At 37.9% G+C, this 13,116-nt stretch overlaps 2 protein-coding genes across 2 annotated transcripts in view; one reads left to right on the top strand and one right to left on the bottom strand.

Annotated features, from left to right (window-relative positions):
* Window positions 1-13,116, top strand: part of fam167b (family with sequence similarity 167 member B) — a 679,430-nt gene that overhangs the window by 321,977 nt on the left and 344,337 nt on the right. The gene's annotated exons all lie outside the window — the stretch shown is intronic.
* cln8 (CLN8 transmembrane ER and ERGIC protein) lies at window positions 5-12,349 on the bottom strand. The gene is made up of 4 exons (XM_007257572.3): window positions 12,260-12,349; window positions 10,152-10,422; window positions 9,663-10,022; window positions 5-2,689 (listed from the first exon to the last, which is right to left on the bottom strand). Exons 2-4 carry the CDS (start codon window positions 10,347-10,349, stop codon window positions 2,381-2,383), a joined length of 867 nt encoding a protein of 288 aa, XP_007257634.2. The 5' UTR covers window positions 10,350-10,422; window positions 12,260-12,349; the 3' UTR covers window positions 5-2,380.

The following is a 13,116-nucleotide window of genomic DNA, read 5'->3' as shown; positions in this document are numbered from 1 at the left end:
TTTATTTCTTTATCTCAGTTGTAGGTGTATAGGACAATATCAATATATCAGTATTGGTGGGAATCGCAGGGCATCTCATGATACAGTATTATAATGTTTTTAATACATTTCCTGTGATCAAGATGATGTGATACTGTGATTCTGTGATACTTGATCTATATCGCAAGATAATTCTCTGTGATACTTCAAAGCATCTGTGTTACTGAAGAGGATAAAATACTCCTACATAAGTAAATACCAGGAATTATGGATTTATTGGTGTCAGTCTCACAGAATTTAACAACCAATATTCTTCACTGCAGGTTTACCCTATTCATTTGATTAGCGCCACCATGTGGAGTTATGAAGCAGTAACTTTTTAGAATTCAGTATGTTTCAATAAATATACCCATATTAATAATGTATCATAAAGGAAAACCAGTTTACACCAGTAAAGACTGGTGTCAGACAGTGGTTCATTTACTTGTTTTTTTTTTATGCACAGTGATGCACTCTGTTATAAGATTCTACAGTACTGACTGTGTGAAATGTAAAGGCAACACTTCAAAATAAAAGTGCATTAATTAACAGTACTTACGACAGAACGTCTCAACTAATTACAACTAATTACTGACACTGGGTAAGACATTATTAGTTACATCTTTTTTTTTTTAAGAAGGTAAATGTAGTAATGTTAAATAGCCTCTTAACTAGTGGGAACACCTTATTTAGCTTCTTAACAGTGTTTAATACTGTCGTACATACTGTTATTTGTGACCCTTATTGTAAAGTCATACCAAGTAAAGGTTTATTTCTCATTTTGTTTTTTTAATATACTAAAGATACTGTGTTTTTAATTTTGAAAAGTTTGATGTAAACAATACATTAGGACTGAGAAGTTAAATTGAACTGATTTACCACTATGTTTGGGAGATCGCCGGTTCAAACCCTATTTATCTTGCTTTCCATCAGCTACCGGAGTCCTGAGAGAGCACAATAGGCCTTGCTCTCTCTGGGTGGGTAGATGGCGCTCTCTCACCTCATCACTCTAAAGGGTGATGTGGATCAGCACAAGGCATCTGTGAGCTGATGTATCAGAAAAGAGTCGCTGCACTTTCCTCCAAACGTACTGATGCTACTCGGCAATGCTGCATCAGCAGCAGTTCGAGCAGAGCACGTATCGGAGGAGGCATGTGCTAGTCTTAACCCTCCTGGTGTTGGGGCATCACTAGTGATAGTGGGGGCCTAATCAGTGGATTGGGGGGAAAAAAGTAGAAGCTCAGAAACTCTTATACGGCAGTTATATGGCAGTGGTTTTCATATTTTACACTTTGATTTAACTGAAATATGAGGACATTATGTTTGCTCTGTGTTTAATATAAAAGCTAAAATAATCTATGGCTGAATGGGACTTCTTACTATAAAAAAAGAATAAATAAAAAATGTTAAGGAAACTATAGCGTGCGCATCACTTTAAATGGTGCTGTCAGTTTACAAATAAATAAAACTAAAAGTTATGTAAGAACTAAAAATCGCAATCAACAATCACTCATATACAGCTCAGGAAAAAATACGAGACCACTTAAAAATGATGAGATTTTTTGATTTTTACCAAATTGAAAACCTCTGGAACCAAGAGAAAGATGGATAATCACAAGCCATCAAACCAAGCTGAGCTTCTTAAATGTGTGCACCACACATACTTCATACTTTTTGAATATGAAGTTGTTCTCTTTGCATTATTTGAGGTCTAAAAGCTCTGCTTTTCTTTTTTGTAATTTCAGCCATTTCTCATTTTCTGCAAATAATTGCTCTAAATTACAATATTTTTATTTGGAATTTGGGAGTCTGTGGTTTATAGAATAAAACTAAAAATGTTAATTTTACTCAAACATACAGCTATAAATAGTAAAATCAGAGAAACTGATTCAGAAAGAGAAGTGGTCTCTTAATTTTTTCCAGAGCTATTTTGGAAGAACAACCCTACAATATACTGTGATAAATTGAATCGTAATCCCTGTATTGTCCTTACCAATACAGAGCCCCATTCATACGTCACCAATCAACCAACAGAAGCTGTGTTGGTCTTAAACAAAACAGTTCTTCAAACAACAAAAGGTCCTTGACTACATTTAGCATCAGTAAAGAAGGCTGTGGAAATTCGATTTCTAACCAAACTATTCCTTCAAATCTGCTTTGTCAGTTAAGCACAATACTAAAATAGGTAGTAGCTAAAATCTTGCCAAAAAACAAAAATAGATCCTTCTGCTTCAAATATCAAGTACCAACATCAAAAATGTAGCTCCATACCAAAAACATTGCTTAAGCATCATACTGTTCCACAACTCTACACTCCAACCAATGAGGTACATCTGTACTTTCACCTAACCCCCTTTCACCATCAGCTGGAGTGCGCTTTCTCCTCTCTGGGCCCGTTCTCTGAGGTCGGCTTGTTGGCAAAATTCCAGTCCACGGGGTTGAGCAGCTGCATGGTCTTCTTGTGTGTCCATATGGGGTTAATGAGGAAGGTGAGGAGGGCGAGGCCTGAGAAGAAGACCAGCAGCTGAGGCAGAGGTATGTGAATACTCAGGTCGGTCCAGTGGCTCCAGCTCACCCACCACATGTAGTAGGTCAGCACCATCCGGCAGTGAAACATGTGGATCATGAGCCACTGGTTAGCCTTCCAGAACAGCGTTCGAGCCCAGCCAGCCTATAGGAGGAGAGAGGAAGGGCAGAATGAAGCAATTGAAGGAAAGCAGAAGGGAAGTTCATCAGGGAATAAGGTTTCTTTTCATTATACACTTGAGGAAAAAATATTATAATAAAAAATTAAAATTAAAAAGTCCATTTATAACAAAGGATTTTTTTTTAGCCTTTCTAAACATTTATTTTTAAAAAGCAGAAACTATATTTTTATTTGCATGCTATCCACCTTATTCTGTGTGATGACAAGGAGGGTGCCATGTTTGTTTACTCTGAGTTGGAGTTTCCTTTGTGGCAGCGGACCATTAACATTGATTACAACCATAAACATACAGAATGAGTACTCTCTAACTGGGAGAGTTTTCGGGAACGTCCAGCCCTCTTCCACCGAGACGGGCTTCACCCCAGCCGCCTGGGATCCACCGTCCTCTCTGGTAACATTGAGGCGGTGCTACGCCGGGACTGACTGGCTCTAACCAGTCATACCGGCCAGGTTAGTGGTCTAAGTAATGGGCAGTTTAGTAATATACATTGTTCTAATGAGTTATCTTGCCACTTTCCTGTGCATAAGGCTGTGAGTTTTAATTATGTGCCTTTTTCATTATGTGCATTTTTACCTTGTAGGATTGAGACTGTGTCTGTCCCCCGTGTCGCTCGAAACCGAAAAACTCAGAAAATCTGTTTTAATAATCTTATTAAAATTGAAACAACAGCATCCGTCTCTCAGAGTACCAGCAGCGTCCGTATGAAACTAGGGCTATTAAATATAAGATCGCTAGCACCAAAATCAGTTATTGTTAATGATATTATTACTGATAATCACCTTAATGCACTATGTCTGTGTGAAACCTGGATTAAACCTGATGAATATATCGCTTTAAATGAGTCCACCCCCCCAGGTTTTAGCTATTTCAGTTACCCACGCAGCTCTGGTCGTGGCGGTGGTGTTGCCACAATCTATGACTCAATGTTAGGTATATCTCAAAACTCACAATTGGATGCTAAGTCGTTTGAAGTTCTTAGTCTTAAAGTAGCAGTAGTCTCCTGCTTCCAAAACGCAGCATTCGTTTCTGCTTATAACACTGTATCGTCCTCCTGGACCATACTCAAATTTTATTAGTGAATTTGCTGACTTTCTAGCAGCAGTAATTCTTCTTTCTGATAAGATCATAATTGTTGGAGACTTTAATATCCACTTTGAAAAGGACCAGGATCCACTAAAAATTGCGTTTAAATCAGTTTTAGATGCTCTAGGCTTTAAACAAAATGTAATTGGCCCCACTCACCGGTGTAGTCATACATTAGACTTAGTTTTGACACTGGGTATTGAGGCTGAGAATATAGTTACTCTTTCTCAACATGACTCAATATCCGATCATTATCTAATTATGTTTGAAATGGTTTTTAATCAAAATATCCTCCTCCCGCCCCGCTATATCAGCAAGCGTAAAATAACAACCGCAATTGCTAATGAATTTGTAAATAAACTCCCCGACTTAACCATCTCCCTTCCGTCCCATGAACATGATCTCGAGCACAAAACAGAAAATCTACAAACTGTGCTCCGCTCTAACCTTGACCGCGTAGCGCCGACAAAAATAAAACAAATCAGGGATAAAAAGCTAGCACCGTGGTATAATGACCACACACGTACATTAAAACAAACCGCTCGTAACTTTGAACGTAAATGGCGACACACAAAACTAGATTTTTTCCGGCTAGCATGGCAGCATAGTCTCACAGACTACAAAAAAGCCCTAATTAAAACAAAATCCCAGTATATTTCATCGCTTATTGAGAAAAATAGAGACAATCCTAGATTCCTTTTCACTACTGTGGCTAAACTCACCGGCAGTCAAAAACAAACTAGCTCCGTTATCCCTGTCGACATTAATAGTAATGATTTCATGAAGTTCTTTGATGATAAAATTAATAGCATTAGACAAAAAATTCAGTATCACCCCCAAAATTTACTTATAGATATCGATGAATGCTGCTCCAGCTCTGAGACACACCTAGAGTGTTTCAGCCCGGTTACAGAAAAAGATTTACTTAGTGTAATTAACTCATCTAAATCAACATCATGTATATTAGATCCAGTACCCACACAATTATTGAAACAGGCACTGCCAAAGGTGGGAAAATCATTACTAGAAATAGTAAATTCATCCCTTTTCCCAATTCTCTTAAATTGGCGGTCATTAAGCCCATTATCAAAAAGCCAAATCTGGACCCCCGCGAGCTTGCTAATTATAGACCAATTTCTAAGCTTTCCTTTATAGCCAAAATCCTAGAAAAAAATGTGTTTAACCAGCTGCGCTTGTATCTACAAAGTAGACAAAACCATAGTACTGAAACAGCTCTACTTAGAGTAACTAATAATTTACTTTCAGCTCTTGATAGGGCAGTAATGCCATCCTTGTACTGCTAGATCTAAGTGCTGCCTTTGACACCATAGATCACGCTATTCTACTTGATAGGTTAGAAAATCTTATAGGAATTAAAGGATCAGCCCTCACCTGGTTCAGATCTTATCTGAGAGATCGATTCCAGTGTGTTTACTTAAATAACGAATGCTCTTATCAGTCTAGAGTAAAATATGGTGTCCCTCAAGGATCAATACTGGGTCCATTACTCTTTACTCTTTATATGCTACCACTGGGTAAAATTATCCGTAGGCATGGTATTAACTTTCACTGCTATGCTGATGACACGCAACTTTACATATCTGCTAAACCCAACGAGGAGCTCTGTATAAATCAAATAACAGACTGTATTAAAGACATTAAAAATTGGATGACACACAACTTTCTCTTACTTAATTCTGATAAAACTGAGGTCCTTCTATTAGGTCCTAATATTGATAAAAACATAAATGTTAATACTGTAGACATAGACGGTCACTTAATTATACCTGGTAAAACTGTGAGAAACCTTGGGGTCATCTTTGACCCAATTCTTTCGTTTGATGCTCACATATGTAGCATAGTCAAAATTGCATTCTTCCACTTAAGAAATATAGCTAAAATCCGCAGTATACTCTCTCTGGAAGATGCTGAGAAGCTGGTACATGCATTCATAACCTCCAGGCTGGACTACTGCAACGCGTTGTTGGCTGGAAGTCCACATAAATTACTCCATAAACTCCAGCTAGTTCAGAATGCAGCCGCAAGAGTGCTTACCAGAGCTAGAAAGTTCGATCACATTACACCTATTCTTTCATCCCTACATTGGCTACCTGTTAGATTTCGTATAGATTATAAAATACTTCTCCTGACGTATAAATCCCTCAATGGTCTGGCCCCGCATTATCTACAGGAACTCCTTACTCCTTACAATCCGCCGCGTTCACTCCGCTCCCAAGACGCTGGCCTGTTATTAGTCCCGCGTATTAGAAAAAACTATGCAGGAGGAAGAGCGTTCTTTTATAAAGCTCCCCAACTTTGGAATAGCCTCCCTATTAATATACGGGACTCAGACACACTCTCAATCTTTAAATCTAGACTCAAAACATTTCTATTTGCTCAAGCTTTTGAGTAATGTCTCATTACAATTTTCTTCCTCTTACAGCTTATCCAGCAAATATAAACCCTGTCCTAATCATCTGCTTTCTCTTTCTCTCCCCATGTCCTGAGCTGCTGCTACCAGTGCCCATCCCACTCCAGCAGAGTTTTATAAAACCATTCTAACCCCTTTTTCTTCCCTCCCCTCTCTGTTCTCTCTCTCCATCTTTCTCACATGTGCTGAGACGCCTGGCCGGCCGGTCTTCCTGGATGTGTCCGTCTGTGGTTCCAGCTTTCAGGAATCAGCCCTGTCCTTCTACTCATCAGAATTATTTCACAACCCTTCTAACTCCTGCTTTTTTTTTCTCTTCCTTTCCTTTCTGTTTTCTCTATCTATCTCTTTTACATGTATGGAGATGCCCTGTTCCTGATGTTCCCAGCCTGGCTCTCCACTGCCCGCTGTTTTGTTCTCCGGCTCTGCAACCCTGCACTGATTACCATTAACACACTCAGTATCTGTTTCTGTATTAGCCATAGCTCTATAGTTTGTGCCCATCACATTCTTATATTCATAAATTAGTACCTGTTATATTAGCCATAGTTCACATTAATTCTCTGTACTGTTTTGTTCTGTTATTTGTTTGTTGTTTGTTTGTACTGAGCGGGTCAACCCGAGTAGGATGGGTTCCTCGGACTGAGTCTTGGTTCCTTCCAAGGTTTCTTCCTCTTAAAGGGAGTTTTTCCTTGCCACTGTGTCACCATAAAATTGGCATCTCTGTGGTGCTGCTCATAAGAGGCGTGGACCTGTTTTTCCTGTAAAGCGGCTTTGTGACAACCTTTGTTTTAAAAGCGCTATATAAATAAAATTGAATTGAATTGAATATACTATATTCAGTTAATTCAGAGTGTCAGAGAGAACCTGAGTCAGTTACTATAGCAACTTATGCTCTGAAGCTAACCTGCTCGCTGGCAGGTTAGCTTACTCCGAACTCAGGGTTACGGCCACTTTTCTCATGCAAGCGGATCCAGTTGATATTGAAGCGCAAATTATTCGCAGAGCTCTCCGTCTTGAACGAGTAATTAGACCCAGATTAGACGTGTTTTTTAGTTTCTCCTCGAACGTTACCGTTTTTCCTCAATGTCAATGTTATACCTAAACAATATTTTAAAGCCACACATTTAAAATATCCCACATCGTGGATCAGCCTTTTAAAGTATGCCTAACTTTAAAACAGTTGTTGTCCAGTTTTGTGGTGTTCCTGGGCATGAGCCTTTAATGAACATTAAAGAGGAGTTCCACAGAATTGCAGGGTTGTCTTTATAACAAAGATTACAAAATTATAAGAAAAATGGGAAGTGGAAGATAAGTAGCTCTGCAAAATTATATTTATAAAATAAATAAATAATAAATAATTATATTATTAAAATAATATTTTAGGATTTCCAAGAGTCATTGGATGCATGGATGGAACCCACGTTCCAATTAAAGCACCTGCCTTAAATGAAGGGGATTATGTAAACACAAAATCCTTCCACAGCATTAATATACAAGTACTGATCATAAATTTACTACTTTAAAAAAAAAATAAAGGGACTAATATTTAACACATTACACAAACTTATTTTCTCCTCCATTAATGATTCCATGAGTGATGGCCCTCCCACTGTTCTGTGAAAGTGCCAGCTCCTCTGCCTGGGTAAAAGGTGGCGGTGGTGGCACCCCTCCTGTTTTTCTTACCTCAGCCTTTTTCCTATTAGCTACAAAACCACAATCAACAGTAGGGCAAACTAAGTTTGATAAAAGTAACAATATTAGGCAGTTGTGTACAAGTCATTCCACTGTGGACTATGTTTTTTATATTTCATTTTCACTTGCTGCCATGTGCGTTTAATCCCACTTGGATTACACCTAAATTAATTTAAAAAAGAAGAAAAGTGTACAAATTGAGACAAATAAAATGTTTAAATAATAATAACAACTAAAAAATTACATTAAACAACAATTAAAATATTGTCCATGTTTTTTGACTAAGCGCATTGTTGTGAGTTTTTAATTTTTATGTTAACTCACGCATTGACCCTGTCAGCTATTTTTGCCCAAACTGACTCCCTTTGCTTTGCTGCTTTTATGCCTGAATATGATTTCACACTATGATTTAATACTTTGCATACGCAGATATTAATATTTCCTGCTCAATGGGGGTGAAATATGATGCCTTGCGCTTTCCCTCATTCATTTTCATGGTCAATCCCTGTTTCAGCGCTCCGTTGAGAATGCCTGTTTGTAGGTAGCCGTGAACGCGCTTCAGCTGGGTTTAACCTAATCAGAGTTGAGTAACCTAACTCTGATCAGCTGCTGTGGAACTGAAAACTCGGAGTATGACGCGGTGAGGTAAGTCAACTCGGAGTTCAGGGTTAGGTTTGGAGTTTGTTGAACCAGCTTTCTGGAATACCCCCCTGGAGTGAGAATTACTTTTGAGTTCAAGCCAAACAGTGCAGCCACAAACAGAGCAGCAATGGAACCATTTTAACTCGCGGAGAGTTTACACCCCAACAGATCATATTTTCTTGTCCTCTTTAAATCAAAATCTTTCAAAAAACTGCGATAATTGAACTGTTGTTTAAACGCAATAATACACTTGAGATTCGTGCTATAACGTGTAATATTGGCACTGCTGTGCTGATCTATGGCACTCAGCCTGTGGCCTCGCCAATTGCAGTGCCAATATTACAAGTTACAGCACTACCTCTCGTGTAGTCTCGTTACACTTTTCCTGAAATAAACTACAAGGAGGTTATGTTTGCACTGTGTTTAATATAAAAGCTGCACGTAAGAGCCAACAGCTTGCACATTACAGCACACAATGGTGCTCACACAAAACTAGTTAAGTGTTAAAGGACAGAATAGAATTCCCTGCACATCACCAAATTATTTTAAATATGAAATGTAAAAACACTGACAAATGTCACAGTGAAACAGTTCCCCTTTCTAAGAAATGCACCACAAATGGCGCCATGTTGGTAGAAAGACTTGTCCCAATGCAAATACAGCACAAGTGCTGTTATTTTACATGTGAAATGTTCACACCTGTTTAGAGAAAAGAAACCTTTCAACCTTGACTATTTTAAAAACAGAAGAAGTGAAACTAGAGGGACGGATCAGTAACTACCCTTAAAGCCAGGTTCGCTACACACACCAGATCAAATCAGAAGATTTGAAATGCAATTCAATGAAATGCATGTAAACTTTTGACTTTCCAGACAGTAAAAGAAATGTCTCTCGCTCTTATTATTCTAGCATTTTGGCAAATATAAATAATTTTAGTAATCCTAATGGACCTAAAACAGGAAAGATTTATCTGATTTTATGTCAGGCAGTGAAAAAAACATGCATATTTGTCTTTTTATATAGTCTATATAAACTTCTGGTTTTAACAGTATATATATATGCACTTCTTGACTTGCTCTCTCTCTTACCTTGAGCAGCATCCAGGAGATGCAGGTAAACGGTGTGCTCATCTCCAGCAGCAAGGTGACCATAGGCAGGAAGTGGCCCACATGCTCCCACACCACAGCCCCAGCAAATCCAGCCAGTGCAAAGGCATGGTGGACAGCCAGAGGCAGGTCAAAGGAGCGGAAGGCCACGCTGGAGCTGTGTAGCGCCACATTCTCAAACAGGAAGAAGCTCACTGCCGTCAGCACGTTGAACCATGACCATCCCGTTTGGCCGGTCACCTTCTCATCAAATACGGGGCCGTCTTCAATGAGCGCCCGCAGACCTGCTACTGCGCTCTGTACTCCGAACATCGCTCGCGTGGCCGCCAGGTCCCAGAACACCTTAACAGAAGTCAAGATATTAGATGTTTCTCTTGGTCCTGTTCCTGCCCCTGCTCTGAGAGGGTGGTCTAATGGTTTAATGAAGTGCACTTTCATGTCAGAAGAAGACATAAAAAAACAAACACGTACCTTTTCTTTAGCAGGTAAAGACCGATACGTGAGGGAGAGTGTGGTAGACAGGATGTGAGAGAAGAGGAAGAAGAGGCTGTAGAAAAGGAAGCCCAGGCCGATGACCTTCAGTTGCAGCTCCCTGGAGGAGTAGTCCAGGTTGAAGATGCTGCTGGGAAGCTCCATAGTATTTTCGATGGTGGGCTGGGAAGCCATCATTCTGCCCTGACCAGTCTGGGTATTTATTCAATTGGGCATTAATGGAATATCCCATAGGTGACAAATCCACCACCTGCAACACAGAACATCAACAATAAAACAACCTGGTCTGCAGTGACCTCTTATTACCACATTTTTCGCACTATGAGGCATACTTAAAATCCTTTTCATTTTCCCAAAAATCAACAATGCGCCTTATGATTATAATTCTACCAGTCAGGTTGTAAGGAGCAGTAAAGCCACTCCGCGTAAGTGCAGTGTTATACAATATTTTCAGTTTAGTTCTCCAACAGCATTAGATAGCTCTTTCACTGTTCAGAGGTGAGCATTACGGGCCTGTAGTCTGCGTGTTTAGCACATTAAAACAAGCTACCTGGGACAAACCACTAGCTAATATCACCCTGGCTTACCAGAACACTCAGGGTTCTCAGTGTAGCTCTGTCGGGCGATATTAGCCGCTAACCAAGGCTAGCGTTGCCGGTAAGCCGCTAATGCTAATGCTGTTTACTCACCCAAATAAACATTTTTTTATAAGAGACTTGTAAAGATTTGTTTGATTTTAAAAGATTTTTCATTTTATTAAGAATTACAGCTTTGTTTACTACCTGCTGAATTAGAAGGAAAACATGGCGACAATCTTGTTCCTTACTAGTGTCTCATAATGTGCCTTATAATCCGGTGCGTCTTATAGGGCAAAAGCAATAAAAGGACAAAAATGAAGGAAAATCCCCTTGTAAACCAAATAAAGTAAACACAAATTTATTTCAGTGCAGAGCAGAAAGACACTTTGGCTTTTTTTAAACACCCAACCTGATCTATCTGATAACAGTTTGTAGAAGTGTTCAACTTGAATCAGAATTTCCGGAGAAATCAAACATCTTAGCATGAGTCACTTTTCACAAAACAGCGCCAAACCATGACCATAAATAGAGTTCAGCATAAATATATCTTTGATTCATATAATAATTATAATATTTAAATAATTTTGAAAATTAATAATATTAAGCGACACAATATATCACGATTAAGAAATACAGAACTCTTGAAAACAGTTTAAAATTTACAGGGAAGTTTAAGGATATTTTTATTTGTATTTTTTATTTTAATAATACATTACTATACTATACAATACACTGTATTATTGCATACAATATGATATGGCACACCCCTAACTGAGATTAAAAAATAAAATAATTTTATTTGCTTTGTAACAGAAATATTTCCATATAACCTGGACTGAAGTCAAATTAATGATACTGTGATACTGGACAAATATAATCCTCTATAAGCCTCTTTGGAAATAATTAAGGGACAATGAGAACAGTGTGAATTTTTCTTTTGCTAAAAACAGAAAAAAGTAGTATCCTGATGTGATAACTAGGGGTGGGAGATATGGCATCATATTTCAGGATATAATATCATTAACAATATTGAAAAATGTGGGCGATATTATTGCGTACGAAACGATATAGCGTTACGTTACATACATTACGTACGTAACTTACATTAAAAGCCATCATCACAATAACTGACTAACTAATTAAACCCCTCACTGTTCAGCCTAAACAGGACTTTATATCAGTTATAGTTAGTTAGGTGCCTTTAGATATATTCGAGGGGTCTGTGTGTGTATTCCATAAATCTTATTTAACCTGTTATTTCAATAAATAGTTAACTATAGTAGGTAGGTTAACTCCTACAGTGTAATAGTAAGTAACTGAATGCAGTGCCTGAATGCAGTTAGCCACCAAGCTAATCTAACTTACCGCCTACAACCGGAGTAAGTCTAGCCGTAGCCTTCTTTCTATCCTTTAAAAACACAATTACAACCTTTTTTTAACTGGCCTGGCTACACACAATACAAGACTACACGCTACACGACTTAATTCCCATTGTAATGTCCCCGTTACCTGTTTTTAAGAAGAGTAATTCTGCTCCATTCCTTCACATCGGCTCCTCTGTTTCGCCGCTTACAGTGTTTTCATATGACATCCATTTGGTCACATGACGAAGCTACGTCCCGCCTCCTTTGCGATTGGCCACAGTGGACGTAAATGACGTTTCTGACAACCGATCAAATTCAAAGTTGGCTCAACTGTACAACAGAGCTGTATTTATGGACGTGAAAAGACTGAAAAATTAAAGAATGCGTAATAATAATAATAATAATAATAATAATAATAATAATAATAATAATAATAATAATAATAATAATAAATAATAAATAATAATAATATTTTTTTTGTTGTTGTTGTTATATAATCATGATATAAATCATTTTTATTGGAAATACCTGAAACTGACAAGTGATATTTTTTTATTAAAAATATAATGTATTATATTGTAATGTATTATAAATATTGCATTGTTCTGTATTGTAATTCATTGGGTTATATTGTGTGAGGCTGTATTGTATTGTATTGTATTCTAAAATGAAATTCATTGTAGTATTGTGCATACCAAGTTTCCAAAAAAGAAATAACACAAATAATGTGGCAAGTATTTTCTTCCAAAAAATTTTAATGGCAGAAATATTTACAATTGGATGACCAAATCCGTAAATCAACATCTTGCGAAAAGAAACCCAAAAAGTCGGAGTGACCATAAGATCCCCCAAAACATATTTTAAACACAAATGAAACACTGGAATCAATAGATAATAAATACATTTTTTGTGCCGTAAAATGTAAACAAATAAATCAACGTATGACATTCAACAATGTGATGTGAAAAGCAATGAAGCAACAAATCAGACATTCAATATCAG

This window comes from Astyanax mexicanus, chromosome 14 (assembly GCF_023375975.1).
Source record: "Astyanax mexicanus isolate ESR-SI-001 chromosome 14, AstMex3_surface, whole genome shotgun sequence".
NCBI classification, from domain to species: Eukaryota; Metazoa; Chordata; class Actinopteri; order Characiformes; family Acestrorhamphidae; genus Astyanax; species Astyanax mexicanus.
This window is presented reverse-complemented; position numbering and strand designations above follow the sequence as displayed.